Here is a 24652-nt window from a genome sequence, read left to right as displayed (position 1 = left end):
CCCCCACCTTGTCAACAACCATAATGTTGATTTATGCAAATGTATAAAACATGCTCTCGCTCTGTTGCTACACAGGAAAATTGCCAGTAATTACTCCTGGCACTGCTGCTGCAGGGTAACATTTAGGGATTTCAGTGCAGCCACTCCACGACAAGCTGACGTACGTTAAGATGTGGTAAACTTTTGTTCCCTGCTGGGCCAGCGTGTGTACAAACTGAGGAACAACTGCTTTAAACATGTGGATGGGCTCCACCCTGCTTGTGTTTAACAGAGGCTGAGGTAGAGCTGGTTGCCAAGGCAGATGCAAGGCTTTAAAACAGGCTGCCTCCCAATTAATTAAAACCTCACGTTATCTTTTTCGAGCTTTCAGTTTAAAAGCAACGGGAAGGCCCCGAGCCTCAGTATGCGGAGACCCATTGTTAAAAGGTGGGATTACACAAGAGTCCCATTTATGCTGCAGGATGTATGTCGTCGTGGTCGTGCCTTGATCTCTGATGATCTAGGCAAATAAGACTCATGCAGTGCCTCTATGCAAAATCTGTGGCATCTCAAGCTGCAAATTAATTGGAAAAGATCAGCTTTTGTAGAGGGCGGCAGGTGCTTGCCACCTGTGATCAATTACACAGCACTGCGCCAAAGAGTGAAGCGGGAGAGGAGAGCTGCTCAGCTGTGCCAAGTCTTGTGGGTTTTTTTAGACATCAGTAATCAATTAAAGTGTCAGCTAACAATGTTTTTTCTCAATTAGCAGTCGACCCATCAATGCCTGTTCCTACCTCCGACGATTAATTACCTGCAACACAGAAACCAAGCTGCACAGGTTGTCAAGCACATTATGTCTTAATGGATGTGTTATTGGTTGTGTGTGTTTTGTTCTTCCACAGGCCAAAGCTTTCATTACTTGGCTGTTAGAGACAATCAAAGCCCAAACTGTATGCTAAAAATATCCAACATTTATTTTTGCTTCAGATTCAAAAGCTTTTCTTCTTCATTTACATGGATACTCAGAACGCCATTAATTACCGCTTCAATAAAAGGAACACAGGATTGCTTTTAAACCACAAACACAAAATCAGTTTAAAACTTCAGTAAACCACGAAGCCAAAGCATCTTTTATGCCCAAACCTCATTCATGTCTGACAAACGTTTGACATGAAGCTTTTACAAAAGAAGAGCATTTACTGCCACCTACTGGTCACTGTAGACAATTACAAAATGTGTACCAACAGCTGTATTTAAGGTGGCTCCCTGTGGGCTGACACTTGTCCTTTAACATCTGAAGGACCGAAATGACTGGATCAGTGAGGATGAGAGGGGCTGAGGAGTTGAACCACATGTGTCCTTCGGCAGCTCCTTATCATGACATCCAGGTTGGGTTTTTTCTTCTTGGTTAAGTACTTGGCTAGTAGCTCTAGGAGCCATCTCCAGCCTGTCTAGACTTTTAAAAAGGAAACCTCGTGCGATAGACGGTAAGGTCGGCAAAGATGACTGGTCTTTCCCCAACAGCCATCCTCTTCCCATTCCATTCATTTGTACCCCTGTGAATCCTTTGTCCACACCTTCAGGGGGAGGTCTTGTCACAGGCATGTCTTTCTCATTGTTGAACATTCTGGCTGAGGACAGTGACTCAGCTGGTGGGTTGGACGAGGTGGGGACACCCACAGTAGGCATGCTGGTGGTACTTGAAATGCTTGTGGTTTGCTGGTTAAGAAGAGGGTCAGTTTGTGGTGCTGAAGGTGGATCAGCAGCTGCAGGGTTGGAGGCGTCAGGCAGAGTATTGGTGTGGTCCTCTCCAGCAGGTGAGGTCTGGGATTCTGACTGAGGGTGTGGGTTGAAGCGAGCCAGCAGGCCGCGTTCTGTGACAGGATAGTGTCTACTAGCCCACTCCTGCCGCTCAAGACGCATTTCATCCAGCTGCCTGAGCTCTTTGGGCAAGTCCAGCACACTTTCCTGTAGATGCAGACAGATGGGAGACTTACTCGCTTCTCTGAATGGTTTTGCATTGCTGACACTAAAAAAAAAAAAAAAAAGCCAGATCCTGACTGCATTCTGTTTATTATAAAATCCACAGACAATAGTTCTGTTAAACCCATGACAAGGATCTTAAAGTACAAACATAATAAAAGACTTGTTTGGATCTGTAGAGATCTGTGCAAACAGCCTGCTGGCAAATGTGAATTGACTGTAAACAATTTTGTTTTGCCAAATCAGGGTGGAAAAAAAAAGAAAAAAAGAAAAATGTTTGTATTCATTACTGACTGATGTAAGCAATATGGACAACTATCAACATGAGCACCTGTTCTCCAGCATGTTAAACATACAATACTATAGTGTTGATCCTTTTTATATATTTTTTTAGCCTTTTTTTTTTACAACAATCTTGCTTATTCACAGTATTCAAGGACTTCACAGAGAATGCAGCTGATTACTGAAAACTCATCAAGGTTATGGTTAAATACTAAACCTGAGGTTTGAAATGGTCCATTAACTAAGGAATGCCATGATGGCCGATGAACAGTGAAAGCCGTGCATAACTTCTGCCAGCACTGTGGCATCTCATTTTGCAGCCATGCTTGACGTAAACTTTCCACGCGCACTTAAACTGTGTAAAATGCAGTGCGCCAGCTGATAATGAAATCTGCAAAAACTACTCGTCTGCTACGTGCGTAAGCCTGCTGAACAGGCGGTGTGAAAGGAGAAAATTGGCTTTTAGATTGCAACGGTTTTGTTATCCAGACAAGTGCAGACTTGCATCAGTATTTTTCCCTCCCTGTAGATTCGCTGTCTCCAGATCTGTGTGGAGGAGAAGCTTCAAACAGCGCAGGGTGCTCAAAGTTCTCAGTAAAACATGAGGCCAACATGTTTAGTTGTAGTCAGATGAATGGAGAAAAGTCTGTTGCTCCACTGACAATTATTTTCAAAGACAAATTGGGCAGGAAATTGTAGTATTACACTGCAGACTACAGCCTGGTAATGCAGGAATTTCTGGTCTAATTACAGGTTTCTCATTAAAGCTATACTGGTTTCTCATTTACTCACCATAGTGATATGCTCCAGTCCATCTGGTTCATAGTAGGTGTTGTTAAGGTAGGAATCCACCAAGGTCATATAGTCATTCATGAATGTGTCCAGCAGCGCTACTCTCAGAGGCTGTAGATGAATTACTGACAAAGCCATCACCTTCAGCAACGGCACAGGGCAAGGCCGTTTGTACCACATCTCCTTTTCTTCCTACAAACATTACCTATAAGTTATTACAGGACGTGCAAACGCACTAATATACTCCAAAATTAAAATCACTGACATGTTAGAGTGAATAATACTGATCATCTTGTGACAATAAAATGTTCTGGTTGTAAACGTAGAGTTTTTAGATGTAATTTGATGTGCCTGATACGTGTAAAATTATAGTTGCAAAACCACGCACACCTAATTGCAATGAATTTGTCCGACAGCGTGGCAATGTGCCACGGTTTGGAGAACACAATAAAGAGCCACGAGTGTGTACATGTCCTCTAATTGCCCCAGATCAGTAATGCGAACTAGCATTTCTTGTCTACATGTACCTTGGTGAGCTGCGACTTTATCTGAAGAGAGGAGAGCCTGGAGGAGGGCACCTTCAGATGAAGGCTCACCACCTCCTGGAGAGTGCTGACTCTGTCAGGAAGGAATCCTCCAGTCTCTGAGTAGAAGCACATGACATCTGCCACCTTAAAGCAGAAAGAAATAAAAATAAAACGTACATAAGTTCAGGGACACGCGAAGCCGAAAGCTGACTCATGCAGACTTGTGAAAAAAGGTAACGATGCAGGCAGTACACCCACCTGAGTGTCAAAAACATTGGTTAGTTGCACTCCAAACTGAGCAAACAGACATCCAGCGATGGCTCTGCAGTCATGAATGACCTGTAACAAATAGATGGTAAGGTACATTAATCATCACTGTGACTAAGCAGGATTTCAAGTGTTCATGATGCTCACCTTTAATATGTGTTTACTTCCCAGGATCATCGAGAGACCATTCTTAAACGCCCTCGGTCCAAGTAACAGGATGTCAAACAAGTACACCCTGTGCTTAGTAGCAATCTAACGAGCAAAAATAATTTTGTTATTCATTGTTTTTTGATAAAGCAGGAAAGAAAAAAAGAGCCAATCTGGAAAAAATAAAAATAAATAAAAATAACTCACCTGCAGCCAGCACAATCTTCCATTTTTGTGTATCTCAACTCCTTCACCTCCCACGCCGATTACATGGAGCTTTTTGATGTGGGCCACCTAAAGGACAACCACTGAGTCTTAGCATCCAGCTGATTCATGTAGCTCAAAATGTGTGTCAAATCCCACTTACAGCAGGTCCAAACTTCTGATGAAACTCATTAACGACTACAAAGTCGACAGCCTCCTCTTCATCTTCATCACCTGCAGGAAAGAAACCTCTCAAAGGGGAATAACAGCTTTCCTTCAAAGCGAGCAAAACCAGTACCCTTTTCTTTGTAATTAATCTCACCCAGCGTGGTTGGCTTCCTGTACGGCTGAAATTTCTCCAAGTTCAGCCGCTCCTCAGATCCGCAGTGATGAATGTTTCTGCACACGTTTCTCATTACAATCTACTTCCAAGCATCAATGTAATGACTGTAAAGATTATTGTTTAGCTTACTCACCCAGAGCCACCACTTGCTTCGTCAGCGAATTCAACTTTAGAGTTAAATCAACAACAACAAAAGAATCACGTTAGATGCTAATGCTAACACCACTAAACCATTACGTGACTTGTTCAAAAAGGTGCTTACCATTCAGAATCTCATGACCAAAAAACAGCTTGGTTCCAGGAATTTTGCGTCCATTTCTGCCACTAACTGTAACAAAAGTTTTCGAAGTGTTACTTTACTGTTATGTGCACTAAAAATACTGAATTATGCGCTATGCTAAACTGCTGACCGTCCGCCAAAACTAGCGTCTTGTTTGGGTTGATACGTTGAACGACCCCCAGAAAAGTCGAACCCTTCAGCGTCAGTTTGATGCGTTTTCCTTTCAAGAGAGTCGTGAAGTGAACGTCATCCACAACCATTTTAAAACTAAACCTCTAGTTTTTACTCTGCTTTTAATATTCTCTGTCTCTCACAAAGAGAAGTAACGTTAGCAAGTAACGTTTGCTTGCCGTAGCCATGGACTTTAGCTTTCAGGGCGCTGCGTTCAAAGACTCTCTGTAACTTATAGATTCGACGTTCATGTCGATTGTAAATAAATACTGTGGAGGAAAAACTCGAAACTTGAAGACAAATACGAAGTTCTGTTATTGATATGCTGCACATATATGTCTACAAACTTTCAAAATGTCTAGCTTATGTCGCTTGAAGATTGAGGGTCGGATTGGACAGTAGTAACTGTCCAAACAAAGCGGGAGTGTAAATGTTTTCATGGCTTTGAAAGCACCAATCAGAAACCGGTTTTTCTTTAGTGCCCCCTAGTGGATTTATGGAGGGTTTCAGGCAGCAGTGGCATTTATGAAATTAAGATTAGTATTTTTTAAAGAATAGTATCAAGTATAGTTCAGGCCAGTTTAACTAACAAAGGTATTATTCTTCTGTTTAAAACTGAAAAGATACAAGCTAAAGATCAATGCTAAGTAAGCAACTAAAAACAATAAACGGTTCTCCATTATTACAGAAGTTTCTGTGGCATATTTATGCACGCCACTGCCAATTTACAATTTACAATTTTGTATGATATTATGTGCATCAAAATCTAACATTATTTGTTTCAGACACCAAAGCCACAATGTTTTCCCTTTTTCTGTGAAGGGAGAGCATAGTTCTCAATGACAGGAACAATAAATTAGTGCACTTTTGTCATTCCTTGCTTACTATTTTTTTATTTAAGCATTACATTTTCATTAAACAGGGCTACAATATTAGAAAAAAGAAATCTTTTTAGATGCCACATGGGGGCAGACTTAAGGCATCAAAAAGATCAGCAGTGACAGAAAAAGGTACAGATTGCTATCTTCTAACAAATCACCCAGCTGTAAACATAGCTTCTCATTACTTCACTTTGCCATTGGAAACATGAACCTAAACTGTTGGTCACCTGAAAACAGAAAGCATGGAGACACCTGATCAATTAAGGATGCTCCTCCTGAGAACACCTCAATTAAACACAAGTGAAAGGTGAAAACACCATTCATTTTGGAAATATTAAATCATACTGAAAAACCTGCATTTCAAGACTATTTCCATGTCTCAGCACTGTACCTGAAGTCACAATCAAAGACTTCTAAGGGCTTAAAACCTTTGAGGCTCTGAACTTAAGGTAAAACATTAAAGCAAATAAATAATTGATTCAGTAACTAGCTCTGAGGTCTTTTAATGTTCTTCCAGTTTCAAAATATGTCTAAATGCCTTAAAATGTAATAACTAGTAAAATAAAATAAATGTTTTGCCAGTTTCTAACCAACCATCTGAATCTATCAAAAGATAAAACTCTGCAGGTCACTGAAGCTGAAGACTTCAGGAAACATCCTCTGTCGACCACCTACAGCACAGCAATGGAACGCCATAATGGAACCTGCAGCCTCTTTTATCTTTAAAGGAAGATCCACCCTTTCCTGCTCTACAGACTGAACAAACAGAACGTTTTAGTGAAGCAAAGGAGGAATCCCATCGCTAAAACTTTCCAGAATGGACCTAAATCAAGGAGCCACCACGGCACGGGTGGAGCTTTGATTTCAAATACAGCACAGTCTGTAAAAACAGAAGTTCTCACAAGGTCTTTGTGACAAATACCTTTAGCTTGACTCCACCAAGAGTTTTTGGGAGTAAAGCCACTGTGAGTGATGAGCGTGTGAATTCATTTGATAAGGGAAGCACAAGGATGGACTAAACTCCTGCCTGATTGCATCTGTTTTAGAGCAAGAAAGTGCAAAATAACAAAAATCTGCAGAGAGGTCTAAATTTTCTGACTGTATAAAGTTAAGTAGGAAGTCCAACACAGCTTTTTAGAGTGAATTGTTTTTTTATGTAAATGTTTATCAATTGCCAAGTTATTTTCTTAATTACTTAAAATTATTATTTCTTTACTCCAGCAACATGTCATGTTCCATACTAACTCTATATAGACTGAATTAAACAGGCATTTAAAAAAAATCACTGGATATTTGTCTGCGTTTGACTTAGAAGACGATTATTGCAGCAAACTATATCTGATTGACATAAGGTCCCTTACAAAGCATCTCATGCAACAAAATTTGTGGAGAAACTGGGCATTAAAGGCTGGGAAACAAATTTAAAGTGATAATTAATGCTGCACAGGGATATAGTGTGGTAGTACTCTTTAAAAAACAAAGAGCAGGGTACTTGTCCACTTGAAATGTAGCACAGTATGCTCGTAGTTTCTGTTTGTAGATAAAGTGGAAGAGCCATTAGGGGACAGCATTAAAAGGTACTCAAAGTAAATTATGGGATCAAACATTAAAAATTGGTGTTCTGAACTATATTAAATGGTCCTGTTTGAAAGCGTTTACTCCCCTATAATTTCTCATGTATAGCTACTGAAATGCAATTCTGAAATGCTGGTACACACTCGGTGTAAACAACGTATTCAGCTGGAGGCTTATTTGCATATTTTACTCAACAAATCTGAGCATAAAGATGTCAAAATTGTTGGACTTCTCGATCTTAAATGGCTCTTCCATTGAAGCCACTCTGGCTGTTTATATAGGTAAACAAACCTAAATTCATAAGTTTCATAAAATTTGCTTACAAATGTTTCATTTAAGAGCACATTAACTATGAGAAAAATATTGTGTGGATTTATTAATATGCTGGTACGCACTCGGTGTAAACAAAGCATTCAGCTGGAGGCTTATTTGCATTTTTTACTCAACAAATATGACCATAAAGATGCCAAAATTGTTGGACTTCTTTATTTATTTATTTTATTTTGACTTGCCTTGAGACACTGCAGTGTCTACCTTTAATGTGTTGGTGTGGCTCATTATCTGTGTCAAACAGCCTCAGCAGCTGGTTTGTTTGCAGGCCTTCCGCCTGGTTCCTTCTTCTAAAGTTGCCGCATAAACCCACAAGAACCCAACGTGTCTGACGCAAGTGAAAGGAGCCAGCTCGACCGATGCGGAGCCCCCTTCAGAGTCACAGAGAGTGACATGCCCGGCAGCAGCAGCGCGGCCGCCCACTCACAGACGCGCAGGGGGAATCTGAGCTGCGTAACGTCCATTGACGAGCCCAGACAATGCTGCGGAGCGCGCGGAGCGGAGGCGCACCGAGCCGAGCACAGGGATGAGATGCTCCCGTCGAGGAGGACGCAGATGGACAGCCTGGTGCAGCCGCTCGTCGCCCAGTACCTCGCCATGGGATGCCAAACTAAGGAGAACCAAAACGAAAGCATCGCGACGGACGAGAAGGGGAAAGAGGACGCGTAAGTCAGATTCCTTTTTGCTTTTTTGACGAACGCGTTTCTGACGCACGGCTTTTGGGAAAATAATGCGCACTTATTAGGGCTGATCACTTCGGTTAGGAGAGTCATGAACATGAACAAATGTCTCAGAATTCGTGCTCGAAACCATGAACTAGAGTGTTCTCCATGTGTTTTACGCACAAACTGGCGCGGGCACGTCAGAATGGTTCATCGGGCTTCGACTTAAAACACCCAAAACTGGAAACTCATTATTTGTATACTGATGAAAGACTTTAAACACGATGGTGACAAGCGTTTATTTATTTATTTTTTCATTTTAAATTAAAAGGAAGGAAATGAGAACAATGAACAAACCACAAGTCAAACTGGAGACGCTATGATCTAAGAAAAAAAGAGCAGATTTTCACAACCAAACCTTCTCCTGTCCCTCCCCTTCACTCTTATTGTGTTTCTCCAGGAGGGTGACGCCAGGATGCACTCCCAACAAGTCAAGAGTTTCTCCTCCAGGCCGGCCCAACAGGTTCCACAAGCCCGTCCTGTCCCACAGCAACCCTGGCAAACTGGTGATGCCTCTGGGACACCTCAGCAAGGGGGCAACCTGGAACGAGCTAATCCAAGCCTGTCTGGAGTGTTTCGGTAAGCCTCCCAAAAGCCTGACGTGGAGTAAAATGCGGCGTGTTTCTGGTGCATGCTCGTGGAGAAGTGTGTGTCGGAGTTTAAGCTTTTTAAGGTGCCAAGAGGCTGCGTGCGAGAAAGGCCTATTTTAGTGTGTGTGTTTCATTTGTAAGGGGGGAAAAATGGCACAGCAGTGATTGTGTAGGCTGCAGTTGGATCAGTCAAAGATCATTGGCTCAATCAAGTTGTCTGGAATGCTCTCAGAGTTCTGGTGATTGTATCTCTGAAGAGACAGCTTTCAGATGGCCGTTGCCTGGTTACGCTAATGCAGCAAAAGCAGAGAAGTGTTAGGATGGGCTTCACATTAAAAAAAAGACATCTGAGAACTACATTTATCTGTAGAAAAGTGGAAGTGGGCTCTAATGACAGGCTAGATTTATTAAAGAAAGAGTGAAAACCCAGCAGATCAGCGCCGGGCCATGCTCTGAACAGTAAATGACTTTTTATGTCACTACTGTATGCAAAACATGAGATTTGTACATGCAACGAAAGATTATATCTGTCTGTCAGTGCAATGTTATGAATGGGGTTTTCCTTGAATAGCTTTTGGTAAAATGACAGTTCTTCTCGGCTAACATCACACGTAACCCCCCACGGTCCACGAGTCCTGCCACCTTTTTTAAAGCGGCCAAGCTGAAAGGTCACCCCCTCCTAAAACTGCATCCCTCAGACGGCGACCAACCTTTTGAAAGGCAGAGCGCTGTGAGGTGTGGATCAATCGTTGATATCACCACTCCGCACCATGCTGCTCACCTCTCACAAAATGCATGGGGCTGTTTTACGAACAAAAAAAAACTAATAAAAATCAGCAATGAAATCTGTAAAATCAGTGGCCACAAGCTTGAAAAGTTTAGTCCCGTAAAATGTTTTCTGTTTGTGTAACTTCCACTTTTTTATTGTGTGTGGGAAACTGTGATTGTTTCTCTTTTCGGAGCGGAAAAACCTTATACGGTAATTACAGTTTAGATCACTTCTCCTTATAGGTTTTATTAACTAAGAGTAAGTTTCCATATTCTACTGCTTTGCCTGTTTCTGCACATGTCCATGTGTCAGTCTGTCACCAAAACACCTCATGAACCACTGGACAAATTTTAATACTTCACTCAAATCACTGGAAGTACATCTACAAATAATAAATGTTTACAGCCAACTCGATTTAAAATGGCTGCCGCAGCCACAGTCAGTTTTACAGAAAGATTTTGTGTAGTAGTAGCTGAGACTTATCCCCAAAACATATGAGCAGAGTGCTAACACATTGCACAAGGTTAAATACTTGCCATTAACTAGGTAAATTCAACTCTGTTAGCAAAATATGTTGTGAAACACTGCGTGGAATTTAATGAAACCTTAAGGAATCTGCTTCTAGATGTGATTATCCTTTAGAGTCAGCACAATTCAAGATGGCTCCCACAGGCCTTTAATTTATAAGAGCTCATATTGACATTATTTTAACTGTTTGTACATTACAGCTAACAATCCAGTAAACCATTTACTCATAATTTTAAGATTACTGCTTCAAACATAGGAATATTTTTTTTAGTTTAGTTCCTTAGTGGCTTTTTGTATCTTTTACTGATTTTGAAATTTAGATTTTTATTTTTATTTTTGCAAAGGTTTGTTGTTTCCGTTAGTAACGTTGATAATCACTGCGTTATAGTCTGCCATTTGTAAAGCTGCAGTGCAGCTCGGGTTCAGAATGGAGGACTTTTGCTCAGATTACGGACAAACATCAATCTTCCTGCATCTGACTGACCAAAACAAAACAAAAGAACCATCCACTCACATATCCCCTTTCAAAACAAGGAAAAGTGACGCGCAGGTTGAGAGCGGCTGATGAACGTTTGAGATAACCTTAAAAGTCGAGCGTGCGGAGCGTTGGCCTCTGAAGTGTTTATCGCCCCGCCGTATCATGTGGTTCCAGCGTGCTGGGCGGAAGCTTTCCTAATGTTCCAGTGACTAACCGACGCTCCAGAAAGGATTTCCTCCTGCAATTAACCCTGCGCAGGGAGTGTTAGTGGCTGGAATGTTGTGAAAAGAAGGATGAAGCAATTGTTTACCTGATGGAGAGTCATGACATCCTGTTGTGCTTCTATCATAAGTTTGAGTTCAGCTGATTCAAAGCTGTAAAGTGTTGATTAAATGAAAAACAAATTTATGCTCTCAAGGTGAGCTTGAATTTAAAAAGCACACCAAAGCTATGTTTTATTTAAAAAAGCATTTTTTAATTTGTCGATTCTTCTCCTCTTAAGGCCTGATGATGTAATTATTATTCACAAGGCTTTAGATGACAACGGCTGCTTGCTGCAAATAGAAACAAGCCTTGTCTATATATGGTGAGCGAGATTAGTCAGCTGCAGCAGGAGTGGCAAGTTGCTTACAGATAACAAAGATAAGAAAGCATGTTGCCATGGCGTCTGAGGTATTTTCAAGGTAATGTGGTTTAAAAGTGGCTCCACGGATGCCTCATGTCCTTGATGGTGCCAAGGCAGTGGCAAAGCTTTTATTCACTATTGTTGCTTTTCAAATTTTCAGCACATTATTTTCAGTTTCTACAGACAGCAGAAGCAGAAAAGCACACATAAAAATCCCCTATGTGTTTCGATGGTTCTTCATATTTAGATCAACCACTAATTCCCCGTCTGTCCCGGTGGTTTCGAGTTTTGCCGACGATAAGCGCCGCTTTAACTGGGAAGTGAAATGAGTTTTGTGAAGCTACATGTTGGATCTAGTTTGGGAGGTTGCGTCACAGTTTTGCACGCGTGCAGTTTTAGCCCTGCGCCGTGGCCGACAGGGATCGTTCTCTCAAGATGTCAGCTGTAAGCGTTAACAGCCAGGCCGCCACGATGAGGAAAGGTGGTCTGGTCACGAACAGGGGAAGTTGAGAACACGCAAGGAAAAAAGGAAGCGAAAAAGGTAGTGACACAAGCAAGTGTCAGAGGTTCACACAATAAGAGGAAAAGGTCAATCTTCCGCTCCAGGGTCTGTGAACAGACTAAAGGTCTGTGGAGATCACTTGTTGAATTAAGTGGGTAAAGCATCATTTCCACAGATGGAAATTCTCTGTCATGGTTTCACGCAGAGTTAAAATGTGTTCCTCTCCAAGTGGGTTTTCACTGCACATTTGGTAATTTAGTTCCTGCATCACTGTAAACGTTCACAGAACAAAAAAAGGGGAAGACTTTTATAGAGCCCATCAAATCACTTCATCAATATGAGCTTTCCAGTGGAACTGTAGCCCATCCTTTAATTGTAAATGTTTAGTTTTAAGTCAGTTATTAACATAGTAGAATTGTCTACAGTTCTACCAATTGTTAAAAAGTAAATTATTAAGCTACAAAATCTATAAGTCAGCTCAGGCAGAAAAACATACAACTTGATGTAAGTTTAACAATAAATTCAGCTAAAAACATGAGGAGTTGAAAGCACCAGGCTTCTGAGCATTCTTTCGTAAAACCTAAAATATGGGTAATTTCTTGTTAAAATTAGAACTTTTTTAAAGTTATTTTTAAAGACATCCTTTGGAGAAAAAAAAAACTGTTTCTGCAGCTCTGTGGCTGATTATCTTATTCAGGAGATCATATCATTTTTGACCCTGTTTTTTTAAATTAAAACTAACATATTATCTTTTAATTTAAAGTGATCTTTAAGATTAAAAGTTTATTTAAACTTTAAGCTGTATTTAAACTTATAATCTTAAAAATATGTAAAAGAATAATCGCAAACATTCATTTTTGGCTCAGTGATGGTTGCGCATCGAGGCAGTGCGAAAACAAACAACTCTATGTAAGTATAAATGAATTATGATCCTTTATAGTGAAGTCATTTTAGAACCATTTTACATCATGTAATATGGAGAAAAATGAATCTAAAGACAGAAAAAATAGGTAGGAAGTAGCCAGACAAGAATAAGTAAACACTTTTTATATTATTTGGAGAAATTAAAGAAAGCATTTACTGTTTTGTTTTTTTTTTATTCAAAAAGTAGGACTGAATTAGGAACATAAACTTGATGAACAAAAATTGTGTATCGGTAAATTAGCTAATAGCTAATGAGTGTCAATGACGAGGCTAATATTATCCCAGGTAACCAAGGAAGAGAAGATTATGTATAAATACCCCCTAACTAAGATCATCTTATGTTGAGAAATTAATTATAGCCGTTTTGGTCAAACCTTAAAAATAATGTTATGTAGGATCAAACAGAGTATTCCAAGATTTTATAATCAAAGTATGTTGGAATTGTTCCTCAACTACACATCAACACATCAACCTTTAGTTCAAGATCTGTAAACCTGACTGAGTTAGAGATATTTCTGTGTCACCTAAGGTTGATCAGCTGTGGCAGCCATCTTGAATCGTATTGACTTCAAAAGGTAATAAGTTGTAGATGTACGTCCATCGATTACTTTATGAAAGCGATTAAAATCCAGACAGACAGAGTTGACTCAAAAAGATGACGCCAGAGTTTTAAACAAAGATCTTCCACTATGCGTTAGCACTTGTAGACTGTGTTGGCAATCAATCTCAGCTAATGCCACACTAAAACCTAAATAAATGTACTCCCATTAACAAAGAAATCAGCAGTGGAATAAATATTTTTTTAAAATAGCATGTGGTAAAGAAAGTCATTCATTCATTTATTCATCAAAATAAACTCTGTGTTCTCATTAAATTTATATAAACTCACACTGGACCTGACAAAACACCCTGCCTAATGAGTTCATTCATAAGATGACTCAATATAAACATGCCTGTCTTTATAATTACATTATCATATAATAGTTGTATAATAATGAGACAGGTTTATAGTCACTTCTGGGTTGGTAAAAGAAAGGAAATCCTATGTCAGTGATGGCATGTTCTGTGTTTATGTTTTAATCAAAGAGGATAAATACGATTGTTGGCACGTTTCTTCTGTTGCAGACACAGATGGTTACGTGAGGAAGAACAACCACCTGCTGAACGTCACTCTGACCATGCACCGTCTCCTCATGTCCTCTGGTGACCTGCTGGACAAACTCATCAGTCTATATCCTTCAGCAGTCCATTATGAAGTGCTTTCACAGCACAGCCTCATGATTCAAACAATGCCAATTTCGAGCTGCACACAGAACAAGGGATCAGATCGCTGTCCCTGCTGCTTTCGATTGGTTGTCAACGGCAACGGACAGTCAAGCTGGCTCACAGTGCATCTCTCAGTTGTCAGTGTAAAATGTGATAGGCGAATGGCAGTTTGTGTTTACTCCTACGTTTAGCCTCCTTAACCCATTTTGCATTCATTCCTGCTTTCACAATGTAACTTTTTTTCACTCTGAGGCTTGCACAGACATTATATTACCGTTCTGATGATCTCTTTTAAAATATTTGAGTTCATTCTTTTTACTGTCTCTTTTAAAGCATAATTTTTTCATACGTTTTGTGGTTAGAGTTGAGCACCTCTAATATAGGCTTCTGTTCAGGACATTGTTGTGGCGTCACAACCTGTCAGAGGAACTTACAGTCCCTGCAAGCAGCCTTGAGGCTTCAGGTGTTAATGTCCTCCGCCACTGATTATCTATATATAAACACAGAGGCCCCTGATCACACAAGCCCTCGTCATCCTGGCCCCTCTGCTATTTTTAACCCTCTCACTCTGTGCCGAAGACCCAAAAGGATGGATCAAACAAATTCAATCTGTTGGTCAGGATTGAGAAAGAAACTCGGGGGGCCATTAACAGTCCTCGCCACAGTCTAGCCTTGGGATTGCGTAGGTGGATCTTCTGTTCTCGTGACGCAATTAGCCTTTATGTGTGCATCATTTCAATCTGATTTCTGCCAGCTGAGAGCCATACTGTCAGGCTATTTATAAAAGCACATTTGTGTGATAAGAGGCTGCTTTGTGGTAACTGTACATGAACTCAATGGAAAAGGTTATTTTCATGAAAAATGGAGGTTATTGTGACCAAAGTTGTGGATAAATAATATTATTGTGCCTTATTAAAACATCTCTGGAGTCCCGAAACCAAACAATTCATGTTAGCAGTTGTTATGCCTTGCCTTGGACAATAATTGTGGATTTTGTTATTCACTTTCCTCTGCATACCAGAATGATTCATTCAGTGATTCTCATCAGAGTTGTGCTTCGTACAGGCGCCTCCTCCCACATGACCAAATGTCACATGTGTTTGCCATTTGGTTCAGTTGTTTTAGTTTGTATTAACGAGTTATTTGTAGGAAAGCACACCTGCAGTTAAACCAACCATATGCTCATCATTTACTCCAAACCTGTATGATTTTTATTGTGAAGTCACATTTTAATCAGGTTAATATTTTTGTTCAGCTATCTCCTTAACTAGTCCTCACGTTTAAAACAGCATTGGACAATGAGCAGCCAACGGAGTGCCAAAGGATATGCTACCTTATCAAGTCAGTGTGTGAAACATTTACAGAGATAAATTTAACTGGGGTTTTCTGTCATAAGTCTTACTGGTGTTGTTTTTCATTTCCAGGCATTGGATTCAAGAATTCTGGATAATATTCCGATTGCCCCACAGCTTGTCCGACAGCCTGGATGAGTTCCGGGATTTGATCAGAGAACATGGACAGGCGCATCTTTGCTCTCTCCTAGAGACCAAATGGATGTAAGTGTTAATCTCTTACCAGCTGGCCAACTGAGACACGAGGCCTGCACGACTTTTTTACTGCAGTCATGAAATCAGTCACGATCCAGCATGCAGACGTGAACAGAAAAACAGTTTCACTTTTTGGTTTCTGTCGTGGAAATAGTCAGGCCTGCAGCTGCTTGACAACACATAAAGCTTCTCAGCTTATAGCTTTCTGCCTTGTAGGATTGAGGTTCCAGCGGTGACTCTGCTCTCACGTCTGCTGAGGCCCTCTCAACCCTTTTTTGTTGGGGAGGCTTTTTTTCTGCTATGGCCATAGATTTTTACCTCAGCTTGGGTGCAAGAACCATGCAAGAAATCCCACCTCTGCCGCCAAACTGTCATGGCAAAAAAGAAGGAGACATGAAGACCCAGCTTGTTGATTTTTAACGGTTTCATACAAAAAAATTTCAAGCTTTTAATCCCAGGCATTAGACAGTTTCAAGCGGTAGAATCTGTCTGAGTGTCTATTTGAACAAAGCATATCAGTAATCAGAGTTTAGCCAAAATAATTCAGGCGTCACTGAAATCTAAAGAGTTAATTTTTCTGTTTGTAAGGTTACCATTGTTGTTTAAGCCTTCCTGATGTGTGTGTGCTGTGTTTTATGGGGTGTTTTAGAAAAGAACGGGAACGATCATGGAAGGCTAGCCAGAAGATCAAAGCTAACTACAGTAAAAAGAGGAAAGTTTCTCTTCTTTTTGATCACCTGGAGCCCAGTGAGTTGGCCGAGCATCTTACCTACCTGGAATTTAGGTCTTTTTGTAGAATATCAGTGAGTATCTGGACTCGTATGTAAATAGGTCATCTTTATTTATTTGCCTCACAGTTTCCATGCAGGGATGTCTGCTCATCTGTCTGCTTTTTTTTTTTTTTGTCAGTTTGTAGACTATCTAAATTACATCCGAAGCTGCTGCATGAAGGACATCCCCGTGCTGGAGCGTTCCATCGCCCTGTGTAATGGGATTTCCCAGTGGGTTCAGCTGATGGTGCTAAGCCGGCCAACAGCTCAGCTGAGAGCTGAGGTTTTTACAAAGTTTATCCACGTCGCACAGGTAGTGGTTAACTTAACCCCCACCTCTAATTTGACACTTTCTGTTCTTAGCTTGAAAACACTTAAGACATTTCCTCTTTGCATTCATTTGCAGGCTTGAGCTAACATAAACCATTTAACTATATAAAGGCCTATCATTTCCAGAAGAAATGCATATTGACCTCTATCTTTTATACTAGAGTTTTAGACTTGCACAATAGTTTGGAGATCATTTACACACTGTAAATGTGTGTTACGACTATATAGCTCGTTGGAAATATTTACTAAATCTGAAAGTTAATGGAGTCTCAAGTTAAGCACAAAACACAGAAGGATTTGTTGTTTTGGAAAAAAGGAGAAGTGATTGTGATCGTAGTCATTGTCAGACCCGGCTTGTTAAAACTGTTCCAATATGAAGTTGCACTTGTCCTGCTGAGAAGTGAAACACTGGCCTCAGGGAGCTGCAAGACGAGCTTGTGCCCGGGTGGACCTCTTACACTAACAGTAATGCACCAGACTGCTGTTGCTGATTGCTGTCAACCTCAAAACCCATGGGTGTGGAAACGAATTTCACACCATAATGCTTCAGTGACAGCACAAATTAGAAAACCGAAAAGAGACGGAAAACGCTCCCCCCAAAAAGGAGTGAGATATCAGAGCAGAGTAAGAAAAAGACAACAACATAAGTGGCTTATGCAACATCAGTGTTGCGAGTTATATAACCAAGGCTACCTGGAACAAATTTAATTGTGTGTGTTGTTGTGTGTGTGAATTGACTGATATGTGTGGTATTTTTTGGGGGGGGGTTGTATGTGTGTCCTCCTAGAGTCTACACCTTATGCACAACTACAACACACTAATGGCAGTGGTGGGAGGACTGTGTCACAGCTCAATCTCAAGACTGAAAGACACGACTTCACATGTACCGAATGAAGTCACCAAGGTAACAGTTAAAGATCTCATGACCATACTTTACTTTTCTGTAATGTAATGCGTCACACGTTTTTGCGCATCTTAAAGGCCTTAACTGTTACAAAACTCTAAATCAACGCTATAGGTTGTTTTTTAGCTATATTTTTCTGATGCTGCAGCTCAACAGAAGAGCACTGATTTGACAAAGACAGACTTTTTGCTCTCATATACCCTGTGAACTACCTGTCCTTCCTTCAAATTTGTCAACATGAATCCAAGAATTTATGAATGTACAGTACAAATAAAAAGTGGCATTGCATTTGCATGTTTACCCTAACAATAAATGTCAGACATTGCCAAAGGCTCTCACAAAGAGGGACATTTTATGTTTGGTTTTGTTGGTAGGCAAAGATTTGATGTGCTTGAACTCAGTAGGTGAAAAAATCCAGGGAGGTGAAATGGTCTTTGTGTCCTTTGGTCCCAGTAATGAGTCTAGCTTAAGTGTTTTTAACTAACTGGAGATGGGAGCTCCAACTGATAGCTGTGTGAAGTGTAGTCAAGGCGAGGGTAGCCAAGATGTAGATGTTGGTTTAAGTCAGCAGTTTGAAAAAAATGAACTGATTTTTGATTGTCAGCTGAAAAAACAAGACTGAACAAAGCATCAAAACTGAGTTTAGATTTAAATACTGCATTACTCCTAGTTTCCCAACAGCAGGGGTGGTATTGTTCGATGTATTGTCAAAATTGAAATCAGCAAGAATTGAGAATCAAAAAGGGCCAAAAAGAGATCCCTGAGGTACACCACAACTTTGCTGAACCACTGAGGGCTTATGGTTATTAGGACTGGTGGCAAATGTTATGCTTGAGAAACATGAAATATAAATAAATTAAACCTAAATTCAGAGCTGAGTCCTTAATACCAACCCATGCCAGGCACTGCAAGAGGATGATTGACAGCATGAAAGGCAGCACCAAAGACATGAGCAATTGCTTGGCATTTCAGTTTTAAATAAAAATCTGAGTAGACTTGGACCAAGAAAATTTAATAAGACAAAGACTCAAATTCAGCATATTGACTAGAAGAGCTGCAGCAATAAGAAAATTCACCTTTTCAGTCATAACGCTATGTTAAATGTTTTCTAGTGGACCAACAAAATTAAAATGATGGCATTTTAAGTTAGCTTGTCCTTTAACCAACCCTTATGATATCCAGTTTGACCTGAAGGCCATGGGAGGGTTAAGAGTCAGGGTTCAGTGTTTTTGTTTTGTATGTATTCCCCAGGTCCTGAATGAGATGACAGACCTGCTGTCCTCCTGCAGAAACTTTGACAACTACAGGCAAGCTTTCAGCAGGTGTACAGGTTTTAAAATTCCCATCCTTGGTGTCCACCTGAAAGACCTGATTTCGGTCAACGAGGCGATGTCAGACTACGTGGAAGACAACAAGGTGAACATCCAGAAGCTGCAGGCGCTCTACAATCACATCAATGAGCTGATCCAGCTCCAGCAGATTCGGCCCAACCTGGACGCAAACAAGGACCTGGTTCATCTCTTGACGGTAGTAAACTTTTCAAGGAAACGTTCGTATTCTGACTCTCGTGTAGTGATGTCTTATGTAGCTTAATCTGATTTGCCAAATTGTAAACACATACATAAATGCAAATGAGCACATTACAGTATGTAGACTGTCTTGCGTGGGTGTGATGAGAGTCTGTGATCTATGAGTGTGTGGGTAACAAACTGAATGTGAATGAGAGTTCAGATTGCTGTATTGTTCTGTTTTCTCATTGCGGTGTTATAATCATACTTAAAAGGACAGAATGTCCATGGGAGATAACAATTGTCCCGCAAGCTGGATTTGCTCTCATCAAAACATGTTTCAAGGAGAAATCACGGGACACGGACAGCTCATTCTGTTTTTCTGTTTACCTCTCATGTGTTGATGTTATTCTCTCCTGCAGCTGTCCTTGGACCTTTACTACACTGAGGACGAGATTTACGAACTGTCTTACGCACGGGAACCCAAGAACTGTAAAGCGCCTGTGAGTGATGGAACCATGCTTTAAAGATGCCTCCTAATTTAAAAAAAAACAACTTTTAGCATAAGGGTTTTAGAAGCTAGAGGACAGCACAAGTGGCTAGGCAAATCTACTCTTTGCAATTTCGTGTTTAATTAGAGTTAAATCAATGAAAGATAAGAATCGTGTAATTTTTACTGGAATAAATTTCTATCCGAAGAGACTTCAAGATGGTCCGAAAGGGACAGAGTGATCTCTTGCCCATAGTTTGGGCGTAGGTGGATGGTGTTTCGTTCACTACACCTTACTTGAGCAAGGAGAATGCTTTTTTGTTGCTTTGCAAAAAGCTTAGCTGATCTAGTGACATTTTATGTATAATTTGTTAGCAGCAGGTTAGCTTAGCTTCACATGTAAAATGGAAACATGCAAACAGCTTCCTGGTTCATTAAAAACAATTTATATAATAAGTGGCTCTATTTTTTATATTATCCACAACACTCAATATTAGTGTGGTTTATAAATAAGTTTAAATATTTTTAGATTATTTTTTTAACGGTGTCTTGCTTGTTATTTTGTTGTTTATTAAAAATAACAGCTGCTGACTCTGCTATAATTGTTAACAATGATGCTTAATTTTTAATCAGCTTGTGCAAATATGTAGTGAAATATAGTTTAAATAATGACATTTTTGCTGTTTTTTGGGGTTTTTTAGCCAGCCACCCCTTCCAGACCTCCGGTTTGTGTGGACTGGACATCAGGAGTAGCTCCTAAACCCGACCCCCGAACCATCAGCAAACATGTGCAGAGGATGGTTGATGTAAGTGCTTCCCTTTTCAAGTGTAGCCTCCGCATAGCACACTCAATAATGCCGTTACGTAATCAACAGTTATACCTGTCATTATGCATGTAGCCATTTTGTCAGTCTGCTCTTGGAGCTATTGTTCTCTAATAGTTGAGTAACAAATGGCGCTTTTTTTTTCTTTGTCTTCCACAGTCCGTGTTTAAGAACTACGATCACGATGAGAACGGCTTTATTTCCCAAGAAGAGTTTAAGAAAATTGCAGCGAGCTTTCCTTTTTCCTTTTGTGTCATGGACAAAGAAAAGTGGGTATTTGACGGGCCACACACACTCGCTTTTCGCTTGCTTGTGACCTCAGAGGGGAGGAAGCAAAAGTGGTATTTCTAGTAATGAACATAGCAACAGGAAACATAAAATAGCTGCAGAAGGAACCAGAAAGCCGTCTCTAAATACTCACAGGAAAACCAGCACAGCTGACGTTATAGTGTTTAACAATACACGGCGACAAAATGCTAAAGTGTTCAGCACAGAAGAAATATAAGTGGGTGTAGATATTAGTAAATCAGAACAAAGAATTCTGGAAATGTCTGTCATTCACAGCATTGTTTTTATGTAAAAGGTCTGAGTTTATATTATGTTTTTGTGTTTGTTAAGGGAAGGACTCGTGAGCAGAGAAGAGATCACGGCTTATTTCATGCGGGCCAGTGTTATCTGCTCCAAACTGGGTTTAGGTTTTGTCCACAACTTCCAGGAAACTACTTACATGAAACCCACCTTCTGTGATAACTGCTCAGGGTTTGTAAGTGAACCCATTGCTATCCAAACTATGTTTATTCCGATGCAACCTGGGTTTTACTTTCAGTTTAAGATTCAGTTATGTAAAATGTGTTTTTCTCACGTTCTTTTCGCAGTTGTGGGGTGTTATCAAGCAAGGCTACAGATGCAGAGGTAATTATCGTACACAGCTATCTTTGCCATGCCCATCTCTGTGTAAGTGTCATGTTCAGAAGCAAGAAGGTAAATGCACTCTGTAGTGGAGAGCAGGTGATGTGGAGTGTGGTTTTTCGGAGTTTCATAATGCAAACTGAACCCTACAGCGCAGGGGGGGGAAAAAACAAAGAGTCTGCACTCAGAGCCACAGATTTCCCCCTCCCCCGTCCTTCAAAAGATCTAAAAACTTATTTGTTTGCTTGAGCTTGCACAGGTCTGCGAGTTGCATTTGCAGAACAGGTCGTGTTCAAAGGGAAGCGGGAAGTCAGTTTGTTGACGTTGAGCTCCCGAGTTTCTTGAGTTCCTGTCGTGACTTGTTGCATTCTTTTGACCTGCACAGACTGCGGCATGAACTGTCACAAGCTGTGCAAGGATCAGGTGGCGTTCGAGTGCAAGAAGAACACCAAAGTGACCAACGCTATCGACAGTCCGACGCTGAGCTCCACGCCTGTCACCACAGGAACCTCAGATGGTGGGTTGTTTCCCAGCATAAGCACACTTATTCTTTCAGTAGTTCATTGACAGTTGTCACATAATCACAACAACACGACAAGAGTCTCACCTGATGTAGGCCTCATGGTAAAAACCATGAGACTTAAGTTCTGTGAGCTGTGCCATCTGGTGGTTGAAAGTTTTTTGTCTTTCCAGAAACAATGCCATTTCTTGAAATCACTGTCAGCCACAGTTAAAGAAGCAGAAAAGGCTAAAAGTCACAGTTTAGATTATTTACATTTACGTTTGCCCACAACTGAGAAAAAAAACAACAACTCCGGATCTCGATGTTTGCCGTCAGGGTGATTTCCCTCCAGCTGTTAATAACGGTTTCACTTACAGTAATGCTCAAGCTGCCCACCTGCTGCAAGAAAGCTACTATTTTCAGAGCAGAAGAACTTTCGATCCTACTTAATAAGGCCTGACATATCATTAAACAATCTAAAAATGTGTGGGCAATGTTTATGCATCGTTTGTCGTCTTTCGTCACATTTTTCTTGTAACTTCTGACAAACTGAGCCGAGTAATTTTGTGTTTGTTTCATTTCGAGACATGACAGCAAGGCATAAAACAGAGTAACAGTTTGTCTGATTTGACATCCTCCTCAGGTTCAGAAGACTGTCCGTTTCCGTACCCACCAGATGTCAGGAAAGACTGGAGTCCAGACTCCCCGGTCACCTGCACTCTGAGGCCTATCAGAGTTCATAGCTACACCCAGACAGACGGACCTCAGCTGTCCTCTCCTCCTGCTGAAGCCAGCCGCCCTCAGCCGTCTCTTTTAGTCCCTGTGCCGCCCACCCTCCCCTCATGCCCGAGTCCCGTGCCCATGAGGAAACATTGTGCAAAGTGGGAAAACCGAGCCTCCGTTTTGCAGAAGCCCAAAGAGCTGGCGGAGGGGAGCAAACCCAGCTACGAATCTCTGGAATCAGTGAGTGCAGGACCGCCACTACACAGACCTCAAAGGCTCCATGTTTGTTGTTTTTAATGAAAATCTAACAAATCTTTTTTTCTTACAGGAAAACCTGAGGCTCCAAAAGTCTAACGACACACTACGCAAGAAACTCAGAGAAGCAGAGCGGGAGGTGGAGTTTCTGAGGAGACACATTCTCCATCCTGTAGAGGAGGACTCCTCCTCTTAGACTCAAAGTTCTCCAGAGAGACTGGTGCCGCCCCCGTATGGCAGAAAGTATGAACTCCTATTTATTGGTCACGGACAGTTAAAAGTGTCTTATCGGCATGCCACGACTGTGGCAGTTTGACATCATGGGATGAAACGCACAAGACCAACGAGGTGTTTTAGTGCTGATGGTACACAGAAGGTCGAGACAAGCTGACAAGTGCACCATCATGAATGAACTTATGAAAATTCTTCTGTGTATGAATTATTTTAAGTGAACAACTACAGTTCAAAATCAGGCAAAACTGTTTATCTTTTTGTGGGTTTTTAAAGAAAAAAAACAACAACACATCCTTCGATGTTCTGAAAATCTTATAAAAGAAAGGAAACCACCCACATGGTTGTCCCTCACCCTTTTTGAAGCCATTCAAAGTAGTTACAATCAAATTATATAAAAGGATTAGCCATCATTTATTAAACAAAGCACAGTATTTTTGGAACAAACAGCGGGATGGGTTTGATCAATTCTTGATCAGTTAAATATTTATGTTAAACATAAAACAGATGCAATGAGAAAAAAAAAACAGTTTTCAGGAAGCATATGACAGGTGAGTTATAAGAAGCCACTTATTTTATGAGGAGAATAAAAATCAGGCCACTCACATCTACAGAACTGTTGTTGCTTTGTAATTTTTTTTTTCCTTTTCGTCTCATTGTTAATATTTATTGTTTGAAACACTACACAGCTCTTAAACCACATAAGACAAATGTTCTTTTTGTACACATAGTGGTACTTTTACTGGATTATTTATGCTTGTGTGTTTTTGGCTTCATAATGAAACTTTTTTTATTATTGTGCCGTGATCTATTGTAGCAGTGTTGTACTGTGAAAGAGAGTCAAGAATCATGTTTTTGTAATGTGCATAATGTGCTGTAAATACAACGTATACACATCTTAGATATGTCTAAGTTAATCTCTTCTCAGTATTGTTCTCTTATTGCTCAAATAAATAATGTTAATTCCGTTTATTTTTTTAGTCCTTGTGTTACTCAGTTTGACCACAAGGGGTCACCAGAGCCCATAAGTACAAGAATTCAAGTCAAATGTTAAGTTTGTTTTCAGCTCTTGCTTTGTTCTCTAATCTGATGCCCCTGTTTTTAACTCAGTTTTTTCAAACATAAGTGCAAAACAAAACCACAATCAGGAGACTTTATTCTGACTATCTGAAACAGGTCAGTTGTAGTATTCAATTTAAAATAGATCAAATGGTTCTAAAGTTAAGACGTGTTTTTGTTTGTTTATATGAAATAGGAAGACAAAAGCCCTTGTGACAAAAGCCTGTGTCTTTGATTTCATTGGATAATATGCCAGTCTGCCCCGTCTCTACAGCTTTGCAGCAAGTAATGACTCAAACCCCCACAGTACATATTGGCCTGCAGATAATGAGAGGGCAACTGTCTGGTGTAGAAGTAAAGAATCAGACCAAGTGCCTATTTTCTTCCCATTTTTCTGCAGCTATGCTGGAAACACCAGGTGATTAATTGTGCTCT

At 40.5% G+C, this 24652-nt stretch overlaps 2 protein-coding genes across 2 annotated transcripts; one reads left to right on the top strand and one right to left on the bottom strand.

Moving 5' to 3' along the window:
- Positions 1-925: 925 nt before the first annotated feature.
- On the bottom strand, positions 926-5374 carry exd1 (exonuclease 3'-5' domain containing 1). Its single transcript, XM_017412293.3, has 11 exons — positions 4935-5374; positions 4787-4852; positions 4658-4691; positions 4504-4580; positions 4345-4415; positions 4185-4271; positions 3978-4082; positions 3822-3902; positions 3564-3707; positions 3037-3228; positions 926-1947 (listed from the first exon to the last, which is right to left on the bottom strand). Exons 1-11 carry the CDS (start codon positions 5062-5064, stop codon positions 1267-1269), a joined length of 1668 nt encoding a protein of 555 aa, XP_017267782.1. The 5' UTR covers positions 5065-5374; the 3' UTR covers positions 926-1266.
- Positions 5375-8017: 2643 nt separating this feature from the next.
- On the top strand, positions 8018-24130 carry LOC108237197 (RAS guanyl-releasing protein 1). The gene is made up of 17 exons (XM_017418462.3): positions 8018-8426; positions 8884-9062; positions 14025-14130; positions 15444-15506; positions 15590-15721; positions 16362-16515; positions 16622-16795; positions 17600-17716; positions 18968-19243; positions 19647-19727; positions 20416-20520; positions 20698-20807; positions 21157-21301; positions 21414-21450; positions 21833-21964; positions 22593-22912; positions 23001-24130. The coding sequence occupies exons 1-17, from the start codon at positions 8155-8157 to the stop codon at positions 23121-23123; spliced, it is 2526 nt and encodes an 841-aa protein (XP_017273951.1). The 5' UTR covers positions 8018-8154; the 3' UTR covers positions 23124-24130.
- The last annotated feature ends 522 nt before the right edge of the window (positions 24131-24652 follow it).

Source organism: Kryptolebias marmoratus, linkage group LG10 (genome assembly GCF_001649575.2).
Source record: "Kryptolebias marmoratus isolate JLee-2015 linkage group LG10, ASM164957v2, whole genome shotgun sequence".
Taxonomy (NCBI): Eukaryota; Metazoa; Chordata; class Actinopteri; order Cyprinodontiformes; family Rivulidae; genus Kryptolebias; species Kryptolebias marmoratus.
This window is presented reverse-complemented; position numbering and strand designations above follow the sequence as displayed.